At 36.6% G+C, this 17,278-nt stretch overlaps 1 protein-coding gene across 1 annotated transcript in view; it reads left to right on the top strand.

The window, feature by feature from the left end:
- LOC107723130 (sterile alpha motif domain-containing protein 10-like) overlaps nucleotides 1-17,278 on the top strand; it is an 81,860-nt gene that overhangs the window by 35,925 nt on the left and 28,657 nt on the right. Inside the window, exon 3 of the mRNA XM_016531657.1 lies at nucleotides 13,549-13,717. Within this exon, the coding sequence (XP_016387143.1) occupies nucleotides 13,549-13,717 (169 nt within the window). The remainder of the gene's footprint in view (nucleotides 1-13,548; nucleotides 13,718-17,278) is intronic.

Genomic DNA, 17,278 nt, shown 5'->3' with positions numbered 1-17,278 from the left:
ATCAGATCCAAACAGAATAGGTAATTTGAGTCATAAAATGTTTCCCCTACTTCCCATATGCAATTACGGTTGCATTTGAAGACAATTAGTACTCAGTTTTAATGAGCTTTTTGTCAAAATATTTCCTCTGTGATGTTCCTCAATGAATATATTCCACAAACATCCTGGACACTACCATTCATATGCATGTAGTATTATAGCATATCACCTACGGCCATGTGAGACGCAACCTGGTATTATGAAGAATGTTGTGTAATCGTATAGCAGAAGTCAAGCGAGCCTCCCGGCAGCCGGTCCTGTTGTCTAATTGGCCGTCCCACAAGCCCAGTCTCCAATGAAATCACAACACTGCCATAGAAATGACTTGGTGGTCATGAATCCATCATTACCAGATCATATTCTGAGATTAAACTTCCATTACACATGATTGCACTTGGCAGAGGTTGTGGGTAGAGCCCAGTTAGTGTGACAAAATGATGTCCTTTGCAAGATGTTATGTTGTGGCTTATTCTAACAAGGCTTATCTCATGGGGCCAGTCCTGGCATGAAAATGAGTTTTGCCGATGGGATTTGTGTTAAAGATAACATTAATTTACTGCATTTGGCTGGAGACTGGGCTGGGAATGATTAGGGATAAACTTTTGTTATTTCAAGGTGAGCAAAAGTGTCAGATTGCTGTTGGCTAGATTGTCAAGGATAGAAATAATTAGGACGACCATGACCATGACTAATGAACTATGTACGAGAATGGTTTCACAAGCGGTTTATTTAATTACCCACAAGATGTTCTTGTTTTTTTTATTTTGCATTTCATTAAGGTGTAAAATATTTTTCAGAAGTTATCTTGTCAGAAGTAATGTACTGTATAAGTACTGTGTTTTAGGACCAGTATTGCCTCCTATTAACGGTCCAAGCACAAAGTGCTGGAACCCTATTGTGTTTGTGAGGATTTTCTTCTTAATAATTTTTTTTTTCTGCCCTAAAACTGTCTGGGGGTCAGAGACCGTAAGTCATAGAGACACCAAACTTGGTGGGCTCACAGACACTAGGTGGCGCTATAATAAGGAAATTTGCATTTTGGGTCATATCTTCAGAACCATAAAGGCCTATAATCAAATTTACTTTTTTCCCAATGAATTGATGGTTTCACTTTTGTAATTTTTCCGCCATTTTGTATTTTTGAAAAATCTGTTTTTCGAACTCCTCCTAGATCGTTGGTCCAATGCGCATAAAACTTCACATATCATCTCCAGACACTCATGACAAAAGAATCATGATCAAAAGATTTGCTTTGATGAATCAAAAGAATTTTGGTCGTCAGAGCGTTACAAATATGTAAGTGAATTATTTGATCAGGCAACATGTCTTAAAGGGGTCATATGATGTTGCTAAAAAGAACATTATTTTGTGGGGGGCGTGTTAGAACGAGCCGGTTTAGGTAGGCGTGGTTGACTCTTAATTTTTATAAAGAATATCTCTTTGGATTTGAGACTTTAGTTTTTGCAACTTTACAGATCTTCTTTATGCACCAAGAGCTTGTAACACTCCAAAGAGAAAGGAAAAATTGAAATTGCATCATATGACCCCTTTAAGGTATCCTCTGACATGACACAGATATTTCAAAAACATGGCTGCCAGCAGCCAATCAAACTTCAGTGGCTAATAACTTCAAATCTTAATGGCCTACCATTACAAAAATGGAAATAATCATACATTGTGTGAAAGTGAAAATATCTGTACTAAATTGTGTGAAAATCAGCCACAAGGTAGGACTATAAAAAGCAAATTTAATCCTTGCTTTATGCCCTTCCAAGAATTTCTCACTTTTATAATTATCTATCAATTCTATCCCCCATTCTAATTTGTTTGTTCGAACTTGATCTAGGCTGTTTATCTGATTTGCACAATACTTGGCATGTATCCTCCCCATATCCTCATGACAAAAATTTTGATTTGTCAAAGTGTTCCAAAAATATGAATTTCTAAAAATATTAATATTAATTAATTATAAAGTTAATTTGTCTGGCGATGACAAATGGACAACAAGAGCAAACAAGACAAGTTTCATTAACTTGCACAGATTACTAATCTGAACAATTTCTGAAACTTTGAATTACGAGCACTTCCTGTGTTTAATTGCCTCTTTATGATGAATCGCTTGTTGTATCCCTCAATTTGTAAGTAGCTTTGGATAAAAGCGTCTGCTAAATGAATAAATGTAAATGTAATGCAAATGTAGTTTCAGCAGCAGTGACGTGGTGCTAAAACTACTCAAACAACGCACGCACATTAATGATGGCTTCAGTGAGGGCAGTTAAATCTTTATGGGGTGTTCACACAACACCAGGTGGCTGTATATTTGGTTTCAGTAGGTGTTCCTGCTGCTGCCCTGACATTTCTGTCTGCACCACTGGCCAGTGGCCACAGCTATTGAAAATATGATTGCAAATGGAATATATTAACGGTAAAATAAGATATTTTTAGTAAGCACTTCCAGCTTAAAATAAATTCTGGATTGCACAGCACTTTAATATAAATTGTAGTAGCACATAATGCATCATAGCGTAAGATAAATGGTTACCATTGCATGAATCAACGTCTCACAAGAATGCTTTTACTAATAAAGTAAAACTAAATAAAACTTTGCAGCATTGCTGGTAATCCACAGCACCGCAGCAATGGTTGCCAGTCTTATATGACCATTATATTACTGATGAAAGGGACAAGAGAATGAGGAAGACAGACTAAATACAGGGTTAATGGAAAAAGGAAAACAAGTAAACTGTCTGATTCCTTCATGGGAACAGTGCCATACAAATGTTGTTTAGCATGCAGTGGGTTTAGTCCATTAAAGCAGAGCTGTGATGAGGCCACCTGAGGTTGACAGCCAGAGGAGATTGGCCTCCAGATTTGTTTAGTTTCCTCATTACTGCGAAGGTTACCGACCCCATCAGCGGCACAAAACAATTTAGAGAAGCACACAGATTACCAAAAGTCAGCAAACTTAGCCAGCCTATCTTAATTAGGCTGAATGGCTCAATCTTTTCACAACAGCATACAGTTCTCCGTTAATCTCGGATAAATGGTTGGATTCCAGTGAAAATGAAAAAGATGATTCTGAGTTGTGAGTTGCTTTTTTGCCCTGTGTGTCTGAACAGATGTTGTGGGAACCTCATAATGAATGCAGACCCGTGTCTGAAGTCTCATATCAGTCAGTTGTCACCAGGCTGAGAGGGATCATTGAGTTCTTATGCATGTAAGCTGTCCTGGCGCAAAGGATTGTGGGATTGGAGGCAGTCTGCAGAAGAAAAGAGAGATGGAGAGACAAGCGAGAGTGGGGGGGGGGGTTGTACCTATTCGCTGTATGAAAGATTATGCTTGTGTTGAAGAATGACATGACCAGACAGAAGGACGAGCGGAAGAGCAACACTGATTGATTGGAAGGATGTAAGAAAGAAAAAAAGATTATGGCTAGAGTGCTAGTTTTAGTACTTTAGTACTTTTAGTACTGTTTAAACTTACAGCAGTGTCAGAAGTTATACAGGGCTTGAGACAAAAATGACTCTGAACATGATAAACTGTTTAGATGTGTACAATGTATTGAATTCCTCTATTCTTATCTGTTCTCTTTAATGTATTTCTTCATATAATTCTAATTATTTATACTGTATATTCTACAGTATACATGGGTTTAGTGTGTCTTAGTGTGTTTTATTGATTTATATTTTTAATTTCTTGTTGGTAGACTAATTAACAGCTGATTAATAACCATCATTTTCCAAAGTCAAAATGTATATTAATTAAATTATTAATTTGAAGAATTTAATGTAATGTTGTTTTTATGGTTTGAAAGAATATTAAGGTAAAAAAAAAAAATCTAAAGGTAAAAAATATCTAAATCTACTATCAACTATTAAGCTGAATTGATTTGAACTGAACTGATAAATTTAATTTAGTCAAACAAACTGAATTGAACAAAGCTGACTTGATCGGATTTAGAAGGAAGTGATTTGAAGTTGGTTCAATTAATTGAATTAAACAAAATTATACAAAATTATATTGAAATTACCTAGGGTGACCATACGGGCCATTTTTACGGGACGTACCCTTGCCAGGATTTCTATATTGCCTAAAATATTCAGGTTTTGGTTGTTTGCACTGTGCAGATCGATCGTTGTCTGACATTCACAAGAGCTATAGAGAGCAGAGCAGAGCATCGCTTTGATCGTTCTCTGTAGATCTCACCTTCTCACGTGCCACGATTGGTCGATCATATACAATACCTGCATGTTATTGGTCAAACTACTTTGGATGTTTTAGGCAATATAAAAATCCTGGCCAGGACGTGTCCCATATGAACGGCACATATGGCCACCCTAAAATTACCTGACCCCAAAGAGAAATGATTTAAACTGAACTAAACTACAGTAAACTGAATTATGCTGAACTAAAATAAAATTAACTAAACTGAACAGAACTAATTGAACTAAAATTATACTGAACTGAATTGAACTGAATAGACCTCAGTATGAATCGAACTGTACTAAGTTATTCTGAACTCTGAATATAAATTAATTTAAATGCATGGAACTACTACAGTCAACTAAATTATACTGAACTAAATTTATTTATGACCTGACCTGTACCGGACTGAACAGAAATGAATCAAACTGAAGTGAATTAAGTTGAAATAAATTGTACTGTAATTGTAATTGTAACTAATGAACTGACTTGACCTGAAAATAATTGAATTGAATTGAAGCTAAATTATGACCTGAACAGAAATGAACAGAACTGCTTGGACTACAGTGAACGCAATTATACTGAACTAAATTGTTTTTATGGTTTAAATGAGCTATAAAGGTAAAAAAGTCTAAATCTACTACTGTATTAACTATTCAACTCAATTGATTTGAACTGAACTGATTACTTCCATTAAGTCAAACATACTGAACTGACCAGACCTGAATAGAAATAAATTGAAGCTGAACTAAATTATTCTAAACTGCACTGAACTAAAGTAAACTAAATTACACTGAATTGAACTACAATGAACTGAACTGACCTGTACCGAAATGAATAGAAATAAACTGAATTGATTTATGTTAAATTATGCTGAACTAATTTGAAAAGAAATTAACTGAACTGACTGAACTTCAGTAATCTAAATTGAACTGACCTAAATGGAACTATAAACTTACAATGAACTGAACTAAGTTGAAATGAACTGGAGAGACAGGCAGGAAAGCATTAGGCAGAAATCATTGGATTTACGAGGAAACACAAGCAGAATCTCGTGTTTAAGTCAAGAGAGTGAGAAACAAGCAGCACAACAAGGTCAGTGTTACATCACCTATTTACATGGTAACAGACTCGCTGTGTGCTTCAGATTGAGTCCACTAACTCATTTTGATCTCTGATTGTATCTGAGGTTGTAAGAGCAAAACGGTCTCTAAGACAGAGGGAGCAGGCCGAATATTAAAGAGATGCATGTGCCTTAAAGTTTAATCCCTGATTCAGCTCCAGCGGGTGAAATCAGAGAAACACCGCCAAGACAGGAGGAGAGAAGATGAGAAGAATAAAAGGACACAGAGAAACAAACAGACATACAGAAAGAGTGAGACAGAAAGAAATGGACAATAAAGGAAAAGAGAGATTTAGAATGATTGAAGGAGAGTTTCAGGGATAGTTCGAAAAAGACGCAAAAAAATTGAGGAGGGAAGATTTTGGAGGTTGGAAAGAAGAATATCGTGGTCAACTGGGATGTTTTGAGGGAAAACTGAAAAGAGACTCAGATCATGTTGAATAATCTATACATATATAATCACACGTATTAAGAATGTATAGCAGAGGTTCAGAACATGCGCCCTAGAGGATATAAGGCATGAAATGATTTGCCAGCAGAACTTGATACACTCAGTAGTGCTCATGGACAGATACTGTAAATTCACTCACTTGAACTTGATACCATTTATCTTAAAGGGTTAGTTCACCCAAAAACGAAAATTCTGTCTCACCCTCATGTCGTTCCAAACCCGTAAGACCTTCATTCATCTTCTACACAAATTAAGATATTTTTGATGAAATCCGAGAGCTCTCTGACCCTCCATAAACAGCAGCACAACTGAAATGTTCCCAGGTCCAGAAACGTAGCATCGGTAAAATAGTCCATGTGACATCACTGGTTTAGTCGTAATTTTAGGAAGCTACGAGAATACTTTGTGTACAAAAAAAACATTTCATTATTCAACAATTCTTGTCCCCGAGTTACCGTCTTCCACCATTTTGGAGAGAACCCCAGAACGTAATCAATATAATCAGCGTTGTTTATGTTCAGATGTCCTTACTATGTTTCTGGACCTGGGAATATTTCAGTTGTGTTGCATTCAGTTGGGTCAGAGAGCTCTCAGAATTCATCAAAAATATCTTCATTTGTGTTCTGAAGATGAACGGAAGATGAACGAAGGTCTTGGATTTGGAACGACATGAGGGTGAGTAATTAATGACAGAATTTTCATTATTGGGTGAACTATCCCTTTAAAGAAATAGTTCTTCTGCATATCATTCTAAACCTGTCAGGCTGCAAAAATGACAACAAATGACCATACAATTAGCCCATACACTGTAAAAATATCCTTTAAAAAAGATGGCGACTATATTTTGGCATTTTGGTGACTGTATGTTTTATATTTAAACCCAATATTTTAACAGCAATAGTATATATTTTATTAATGCACATTAATTTTCATTAAGCACATACAAGACTACCAGTGAAAGTTTGGGGTTGATAAGATTTTTTTTATTATTAAATCTCTTATGCTCACCAAGGCTGCATTTATTTGTAAAATACAGTAAAAATATTGTGAAATATTATTACAATTAAAAATATCTGTTTTCTATTTTTGAATATGTTCGAATATTTCTGTGATCAAATCTGTATTTTCAGCATCATTACTCCAGTCTTCAGTGTCACATGATCCTTCAGAAATCAGTCTAATATGCTGATTTGCTGCTCAAGAAACATTTCCTATTATTATTATTATTATTATTATTATTATTATTAACTATTATTATTCATTTGTATCAAAACAGTTGTGCTGCTTAATATTTTGTGGAAACCATGATTTCTTTTACGATTTTTTGATGAACATAAAGTTTGAAAGAACAGCATTTATTTGAAATATTTTGTAACATTAGAAACATCTTAACTGTTACTTTAAAAAAAAAATCTATTTAATGCATCCATGCTAAAGAAAAGCATTAATTTCTTTAAAAAATCATACTGATGCCAAGCTATTGAATGGTAGTGTATATAAATAGCTGAGGAGGACATGGCTGTTCCTCTAATCATGCATCAGCTTGATGTATTCAGACTCATCTCACAAAATGACCGCCCAGATCGGGCCGCCCCTCTCCTTACAGGTTCAATCCCCTGTGTATTATTAATGACTGTATGTTTCAGGCTGGACAGAATCAGGTCTCATGGGTTCAAGGGTGGCTGTGTAATGCCCAGAGGCTTGGGAGAGATAGAGGGTGATGGATGGCTGGGAAAGAGGGAGCAGAGGATGGAGGAGCTGAGGGTGACTAGCAGCACTCACCAGATCCTCTTTGCTTTCTGTCTCATCCTCATTCTCATCTCCCACTTTCCATAAATAGGGTACACTGTGGTGTGCCATTACGGTTTCTTATCTGAGAACTACCGTATTGACCCGAATATAAGACGATGTTTTTTTTCTTGGAAATACATCTGAAAAAACGCGGTCGTCTTATATTCAGGGTCTAGACTTTGACATGTCAATAATACACCCACAACACTAGGTGGCGCCAAATACGCATAAAACGAGTGTGCCATGAAATACGTAATGTAATGCGTGTTGTAAAGATCGCGAGTAAAAACAAAAGAAAAAGAAAAGCTTACATCTGCATGAGTCGTGACTGTCACGTTAGCCTGATGGGACCAAACTCCCTTTGTGATTTTAAAACGTAAGACAGTACCCAGATTTGAAGACTACAGTAAGATTTAACTTCTACTGTTAATAAGATTTTGGTAGGCTACTATTAGATGGATAGCCTAAATGTCCTAATTCAGATGGGCTACCTGTTTTTTTTTTTTTTATGGTATATCAAAAAGTGTATATATTTTAAAATGTGATTGTTGGTAGATCTTACCGGTTTTTACCATACTTTCAAAACAAAAATTTAAATATAATAATTGAAGACAAAATGTGTTTTACTGAGAAAAAACAAGATTTGGTTTTTAAAAAGCCTTTTTCCAAAAGGTACATCTGGAAAAAGGGGGGACGTCTTATAATCAGGGTTGTCTTATATTCGGGCCAATACGGTATATGTTAGATAAATATTGTCTAATATACAGTGCAATTTAAGCTATATCATGAAGAGCATTATCTCTATTTGTGTCCCAAATTTTGCAAGCAACACTGTTACCACTTTTTTCCCTTTTACAAAAAAGCAATTATTTAAAATAATGCCACACAAGAAGTAACATCATTTGTGTACTTCTTAGGGGAAAATTAGTAGATGAGTAAATTATATAATTTCAGTTTTATACCAATTTTGATGAATGCATTCATCAGGTTCAACCATTCAACTCTGTTTCCCAGGTTATTGTAGCTACTGACTGACAGTTTAATTAATACTTTAAATACAATTGCAAGCCTGTAACTTGTGTTCTGCAGCAGTTTATTATTATATTAATATTATTATGTTAGTATATTGTTTAAAATTTATATAAATGCATTTTTTTATTTTATTTTGATGTTCACTGGAATATGTACAGTAAATTATGTCATAATTTTCCCACCCCCATGTCATTTTAAACCTGAATGATTGACTTTCTTGAAGAATTTTGAAGAAACCAAACAACGTTGGACCCATAGACTGTATAAAAACATGGACGTAGTGTCCGTGACGTCACCCGTAGATTTCCGAAGAGCGTTTTTGAAGCTCAAAATTGGGCTGAGGCGGCCATCGCCATCTTAGCAGCGCGTCACCGCGCATCGGTGCCGAACATAGACTGTATAAAAGCATGGACGTAGTGTCCGTGACGTCACCTGTAGATTTCCGAAGAGCGTTTTTGAAGCTCAAAATTGGGTGAGGCGGCCGTCGCCATCTTAGCAGCGCGCCACCGCGCATCACTCCCGGATAATCAAAAATGGGCAAAGAGACGGGAGCAGGTTGCTGAAGCCGTTTTTTTCTGCTGTAAAGTTGGGCATTTTAACATGGGGAGTCTATGGGATTGACTCTCTTTTGCAGCCAGCCTCTAGCGGCCAGTTGATGAATTACAGTTTAAGTCACTTCCTTGTTGGCTTCACGAGAGAGAGGGGGAGGTTGCCGCTTGATTGGACCCCATTGACTTGCACTTGTTTGGACAAAAACCAAAATGAAAAAAAAAAAAAACAACTTTGGTTTGGAACAACATGAGGGTCTTAATGATGACATTATTTTATTTTATTTTATTTTAATGTTTTGAGTGAACTATCCCTTTAAGAGATCAAGCCAAAATATGACTCCTATTACACACAGAGAAAAAATATGCAGAGGATTAAGTGACTTCTCTTTTTCTCTTTTATATTATATTCTGTCAGTTGAATGCTTCTGGCCTGTGCTGTGCTTTCATTTGTTTCATCTCTCTGTTTGACATTCTCTCTTTTTCACACAGAATCATGTTTTCAGCCTTTTACAAGTTCAGTCCTGTATGTTGAGCCATCTACTTCAATGTTCTGCTTTCACTAACTCTTCATGAAAATAAAATGTTCCATGTCTGAATCTGTATCTTTCTCACTCTCGTTCTGTCTGTTGTGTTTTGTCTGCTACCTAACTCAATGCCTGTCTCTTTCTGTCTGTTTTCCTGAGTGAAAATGAGCTTCTGTCTTCAGGTGTTGATTAATGTGTGACCTGCAGCTCCTGACAACAAATACTCCCTCTGCTACAAGAACTGCCATCCTTCTGACCGACCATAGTCCTTTCATTTGAAATACATATTCACTGCTTTTTGTTCAAATATAGAGACAGAGAGAAGTGGAAAGTTTGGGGTGTAGTTGAAGGGATGGTTGTGGCCTACGTGTATTACATTATCTATTTTGCTTCATTGTCCATTGTCAATAGTGTAGAGATATATGAAGCACAGCTCACACAGATGCCACTTTCCAACCAAGCAGCTTTACTGTGTGATTATCCTGATTGTGCGGGTTTTTATCAGGGATATTATCATTAATTAAACTAAAATTACAACTAAAATCATTAAAAACCCATTTACATTGTCAACTGAATTTTTTTTTTTTTTTAATTAAACATTTAATTTCTGCTTGTTGTCAAGGTATCATTTTTTAAGTCAAAACTGACATAAAAAAAGTAAAACAAATCGGTATATGCACATATTAAAAAAACAAATGAAAATGACAAAAATGCACAACAAAATTAAACAGAATGAAAATTAAAACAGAACCTATAAAAAAAAAATAGCAAAGCTATGATAGTATATCAATGTTATTAATTTCTATTAAAATTGCTAGATTTTACCAGCAAAATTTCGCCGAGCAACAGTAAATGTAAGCACACCTTAATTCAGTGCATTCGGTTTAATGTAGCCTAATACATGTTCCTGATTTTGTCTTGTGTTTAGACGTTTATGCTGTAATTCTTATCTCCTGAGTTTCCTGTTCCTATTTGTAGTCATTCTGCAATTTAATTAGTTGATTGTGTCTCCAGGTGTTCCTCATTTCCTTGTTACCTTAACCTTAATTCCACTATAGGGGACCTACTCTCAGCACGTCCATAAAAGTCCTTCGCCAGGTGATTTTTGGTCATCCTTGTTTTCGTTTGCCTTGTGCAGGCTGCCAGAGTATCGTGTATTGAGTAGCTGATGGTCAGGAAGGCATAAGACGTGTCCAGCAAAACGAAAATGGCATTCGGTGACGGTCGCGGAGAGGGGCCGTGCGTCGGCGCGACGGTATACTTCCACATTTGAAGCATGGTCCCTGTAAGTGATCTTGAGGATGCATCGCAGACATCGGAGATAGAAAACATACAAACTTCGAGTGACGTTTCCGTCATTTTCCAGGTTTTGCATGTAGTTTGTGGTCGGCACAACGATTGTGGCCAGGATCCACAGTTTAATCTGCAGGGAGAGGGAAGGCGAGCTCCAGATTGGACGAAGTCGTCAGAACGCTAGTCTCGCGTAGCCAGACCTTTAGACTGACAGCTGAAGGTGTGGAATCCATGGCAGCTTTCATTGGCCAAGGCACGCCCATGATGCCGTTTTACCGACATGTCAAACAACCAATCACAGTTCGTTTCGTTCATCATCACGTTTCGGGGCATGGAAATGTCGCCACAATAACAGACAGGTGTGTAAAACTCTCGGACGTTTTTTAAGGATTCTATGCCGCGAACTTGAAAAATTTCTCATACTTTTGAGAATCCAGCGGTTAGTTGATCCTGATAAGCGCTCGTCGTCACAGTTCTAAACACGATGGTTTTCTTCTTTCGTGAGGGGGTTTGGCGTCACGGCGTCTTTGTTTCCAGGCGGAACTCTAAAGAACGCGACACGCGCGTCTCCCGGAAATCCTGTATAATTCAACCAATCCGATGACGACTTCAAAACTCCTGAAGTGTTTCCACTTTTGTGTGCCATATGCATCAGATGTTTAGCCAACGGTCCGTGGGCGTGACGTCTGAGGCTGAGACTATCAGAACGTGGCACATGCTTGCGTCCCCATCCAAGTAGACGATGCTGCCAAGATAAGTGAAGTTTGCCACTTCCTCCACCTGTTGTCTACCGACAGTAATCGGGACTCTCGAGTTTGAGTAACTGATGCGGACAACTTTGGTCCTCTGCCCACTGATTCGGAGTTCAGCACTGGCTGCTTGATTTTCTCGTAGTGAAATCTCGTAGGGTAGTTTGGGTCGGCCGAAAACGACGAAATCATTTGCAAAATCGAGATCCGCAAAGACGAGGTTGCCACCTGTCCAGGTTATGTCGATGGAGTGGTGGCTGACGAAGTCGATGACGAGGAAGTATAGCATCAGCGAAAGCACGCAACCTTGTTGTACGCAAAGGAATCCGTTACCCTTTTCTTCCATCTGTACGCAGCAGAAAAAGCCTTGGTATAGGTTGTGAAAAATGTCAATGAATAGAGATGTCAGTGTCATTTCCTTGTTATCATTTGTATATTTAAAGGGGTCATATGATGCGATTTCAAGTTTTCCTTTCTCTTTGGAGTGTTACAAGCTGATTGTGCATAGATAAGATCCATAAAGACCGTGGCTTGTGTGCTGCAAACACATACCAGCTTCATCATTGTGTCTGTCACGCGACTCTGTTCCTCTTTCGGGCTTGAACTGATGGTAAAACTAACGACATTATTAACTGTCTTGATATTTACTTTGAAAGCTGACGCTCGCGATTATGGTAAGGGGTGTTACATTTCCGACGCGTGCTTGTGGTGTTTGGCCAATCATAATGCACTGTGTCAGCTGGCCAATCAGAGCAGACTGCGCTTGTCGGAAGGAGGGACTTTGTAGAAAACTAAGCGTTTGAGAGAGGCGGGGCATAGAGGACCTACAATAATGTACAGTATTTGAAAAATAATGTGTTTTTTGAACATTAAAGCATGTCAACATATTCTGTTACACCAAATACACAAAATAATGATCTTTAAAAAAAGCATCATATGACCCCTTTAAGACCTGGTTTCCCAGTGTTTCATTGTTAATTGTTAGATGTGTATACTATGGTTTCTTGCGTTTCCTGTTCCTTGTTCTGTTTTTTTTGCTCCTGCACTTAGATCCATGTCTCTGCCCACCATCCTTTGCTTCCTGCATTATAAATATATTCAGTTTCTTAAATATTAAATAATGTTGTGTTATGTGGTCTAAATAATGTCTTCTGGTGGTCTTTTTTTGGTGGTAAATGCTCATACTTGTCAAACATCCATGATTTTCCATAATTTGCATATTCACTTTGACTTTTAGAAATAAGACATTATAAAGATGTTTGCACATGCATACCAAGATTTGTCTCACAATGTAAGGTCTCTGGTAGTCACGATTAAATGAATCAGGCCTGTGAGCGTTTACTCTCATAGTTTACACAAGCTAGCGTTGCATTTCATCATGCTCTCACACAAGCGTAATATACCCCAGTAAAGGGTTTTATTACACACCTCTGCAGCAGGGAGCCTTATTCCGGCAGTCAGAACAAAGTGTGCGTGTAATTAGAAGAGCATTGTTTACACAGAAGCATGCAGCGCTAGTTGTTTTAATTAGCGTGTTCACAAAAAAAAGTACCTTATAAGAGCACCCTGAAGATATGAAAGCAGGCCGTTTTTCCATATTTGTCCTGCCTACTAATCCATCTGTAGTTTTTTAGTATGATAGATTGACATTTTTCAATTTTAAACCTGCTTTGAGCTTTTAAACCTGGTGGGAATGTTGTTTGGTGAACATATGGGCTACATATAGTTTTTGCTTCAGTTTTAAACTGGTTTCTGTCGAGATGGTGACAATAAAGATGTTTTCGCTCCACAGATCCAGCCAGGAGAGGCCTTCACTGTGTACCACACTAGCCCAACACTGTCCAGCTTATGTAAGCCAGTGGTGCTTTGGACCCAGCAGGACGTGTGTAAGTGGCTGAAGAAACACTGTCCACACAATTACCTGACCTACGTGGAGGCCTTCTCTCACCACGCCATCACAGGTACAGCACAGCTCTCTGGAAATACAGTGCCAGGGACTTTCAGAATTGTGTTTTCCAGGCTTGGAAATGTCATTAAAACTGGTCTAGACTTGATATTGTTCATGTGATGAGTAAAACTTAGTCAAAGTCATGCCTAATTTGTGAAGGAATCATTCTTTTGAGTCAGTTTTTTTTTTTTTTCATTCAAATGTTTACAAATCTGCCTGATGATCTATTGGCAAATCGATATCAGTGTTATTTTAGTATTATTGATATACTATTATTTTTTTGTCATATTCTGAATTCCTTTTTATTTTTATATTTTATGTTTCCATTTTAAATGTAGTTAAAGTTTTAGTAGTTTCAATGTTTTTGTCATCTTTATTAATTTTTTAAAATATATCTCTGTTTTTTTTTTTGTTTGTTTAGTTTTTTCACTTTTTAGTGATTTTAGTTCTTTAAATTAAACCAAAAGAAAATGCGAAATTATGCTTTGGAAACAAGCTGAAATAAAATGTTTATTTTTTTTAGTGTTTAATATATTTTATTTTATTATTTCAGTTGTTATAGTTAACTAAAGAGTTGTTATAGTTGACTAAAACTATAAAAAAAATACTTGTTACTTGCACACGTTAACTGAAATTAAAAAATATATAAAAATATGTGTATATATATATATTTCTCATTTTAATTTTGTTCAACTTGATCTACTAAAATAACTAGAAGTAAAACTTAAATAAAAATTAAAAGAAACTATATACACGTATTTAAAAACATCAAAAACTACTAAAAATGACAAAACGCAACAAAATTCATAAAACTTTAAAGTTAACATGTAAGTAGAAAATCTAAAAATAAAATAAAATTCCAAATATTAACAAAAATTCTAATAGTATCTCAATGATACTAAAATACCACTGATTTGAGTTAACCTTTATTTTATCACGAAAAGGCGTTTTTATGGTTTTTGTTTTATATGAAGCAAAATGATTTTTAAATGTGATTGTGCAGTCATTCTTTTATAAAGCTTTAGGATAATCATAGATCCGCCAAGCCTTACTGTGGTCTGTCAGAGGAACAGCTTTGGCAGATCACATCCTCTAACTAACACACTCTCATCCAACTCCCAGAGCTGTGTGCACTGAGTTCTCTCACTAATGGACAATTACACACCCTAATGTTGAGCCATTTGTCACATCACAGTCATTTCCATGAGACCTCGCCATATAGAGGTCACCAGAGCGGCGCATCCAAGTAATAAAATCATTTTACACTGCCATTCGTGCGTTTGTTCCTGGAAAATTAGCAGTGGATTTGGATTTACTAAAGGTGGACATTCAGCTTTTGTTATTTGTGATTTGTAATATCTGGCAGGCAGAAGATGTGATGTTATGAGTAGAGCTTTTGAATCACAGACGCCCCATTCAATGTCAAAGGAGTGTCAAGCCATATGAGTCATGTGACGTCTTCTAGCCAATCAGGGAAGAGTTGTGCCTTAGGAGAGATTTGATGGCTGGATGGTTTGTATTGGGATCAATGACATGTCCACGATAAAAACAAAATCTAGTTTAAAGTGCCACTAACACTAAGCTACCGGAGAGAGCTGCGGGGTCGGAGAAGAGAAAAAGACGGCGGACGAGCAACAAAAATTAAGTTTAACTAAAAATAAAATCTGTTTTTATTAAATCATAGTGTATATATAAAATGAATGAATATGCGAAATATTTGACTTAAATAGCCTAATTAACAGATTAACAAAACGAAAGGAAAAGACTGAGAGATATAGGCTATGTTGCTGAGTTTGGTTCATATGCTATTTGTGTGGCGCGGCGCTCTACGAAAGTCCAGGGAAAGGAAACCGAGATGACAGAAATAAAGTAAACACATTGCAGTTTCGAATGATCTGTATGACCAAAAATACAGAGTATTTTTTTGTTGTTTGTTTCCGCTGTTCGATCGCGCCGGCGCCTCACGCACACACATACAGCATTGCAAACGTTGTAGCCTGTTCATTATCAGAATAAAATAGTCAACCAAACATATAGATACACTGGTTAATTTAAATAGTGCGTAGCCTACTGTGTAGTACAATCCGTGCCGTTCAGCCTGAGCTCGGGCCAAATTACATTTGCTCATGTGACGACGATGTTTTTTAAGCGCGTTAGCCTGGATTACATAATGAATAATAGTTTAGCATTCAAATACATCGCAAATATGGACACATTTAATTGGATTAATGCCGAATGAGAGAGGTAGGCTGCGCGAGAACGCCGTTTGCTTTCAGTTTCGCATTGAATTAGCCTAATTCATTTTGGTTTGTTTAGCAACTTATATTTTTCATTCTTGTTTTCTTCTGAAACCGTTCAAAATAGCCTATAGGCTAGGTATTGTGTTTATTGTTTGTACATGATAATATTTCGCTTTATTTACCAGTGTTATTTATGAATGTAATAATGCGATTTGTGCTTATATTTTTTAACCTAAACTACAACGTAACATTAATGTAGACCTACATACCGGTATCTAAATATGATTTCATATATTTTATGCTATATAGACCTACCACGTTACCCTCCACTGGATGTAGAATGAGCAGCATTAAACTACATTTTGGCATTTTACAATACTTATGTGGATATTTTGGATGAAAGTAACTCAAAAGTAACTCAAAAGTAGTGTAATGCATTACAATTCAGAGACAGTAATATTGTAATGTAACTAATTACTTTCAAAAGACAGTAACTAGTAATATATAATGTATTACATTTTGGAAGTAACTTGCCCAACACTGTTGCTGGGGTGTGTCGAAAGACGAGGATCTTGTATCGACGATAGCCGGAGATATTGTCAAAAACATCAATTCTTGGATGGATTTGGCATTTCCATTTAATGTAGGCCTGTTACATTCTTATTTTTATTAGACCTATTATTATTATGAAGTTAGATTTATTATTAAATTTCATTATTAAATTAAAATTACAATTAATTTGCCACATAAAACCGCGTAACTGACGCGCTGCGAGGATAACAAAAGATAAGGCTATGAATGTTAACACTTCAGTCATCAATAAAAATCGTGAAATAAAAAGCTTTATTTAGCCTATTTAAAGAGCCGACTTTCAAAAACAACCTGTTTAATACGAAATACGCTTCTTCTCATTTTTTTTCCACTATGTATGGGCCACAAGAGAAATATTAAGGGGATAAATGAAAACAGTTAGCTATAATATACCGTTATCAGCATATGTTGAAGTAGATTCTTCTCGCCATCTCTGAGAGAATATGCGGCGTCAGATGCAGAAAGATTACTCCATCATTCTGTTTTTACTTTCACTTCCTGCTTATAGTGAATTGACTGAGATGAAGACGTTCTTGCGCAATAAATAACTCTTGCGCAAAGTTTGCACGTTGCTTATGTGATATCCATTGGCTCGCCTTCATGGTTTAAAACAGAAATATTTCCAACATTGCGGCGAAAGCAATTACCCCCCCAACCGAACCGTGACACCACTGTGTTGTATCAAACCAAACCGTGAATTTTGTGAACCATTACACCCCTAATATATATATATATATATATAT

The sequence above is a fragment of the Sinocyclocheilus rhinocerous genome, unplaced genomic scaffold (assembly GCF_001515625.1).
Source record: "Sinocyclocheilus rhinocerous isolate Xijiao unplaced genomic scaffold, SAMN03320098_v1.1 scaffold2831, whole genome shotgun sequence".
NCBI lineage: Eukaryota > Metazoa > Chordata > Actinopteri > Cypriniformes > Cyprinidae > Sinocyclocheilus > Sinocyclocheilus rhinocerous.
This window is presented reverse-complemented; position numbering and strand designations above follow the sequence as displayed.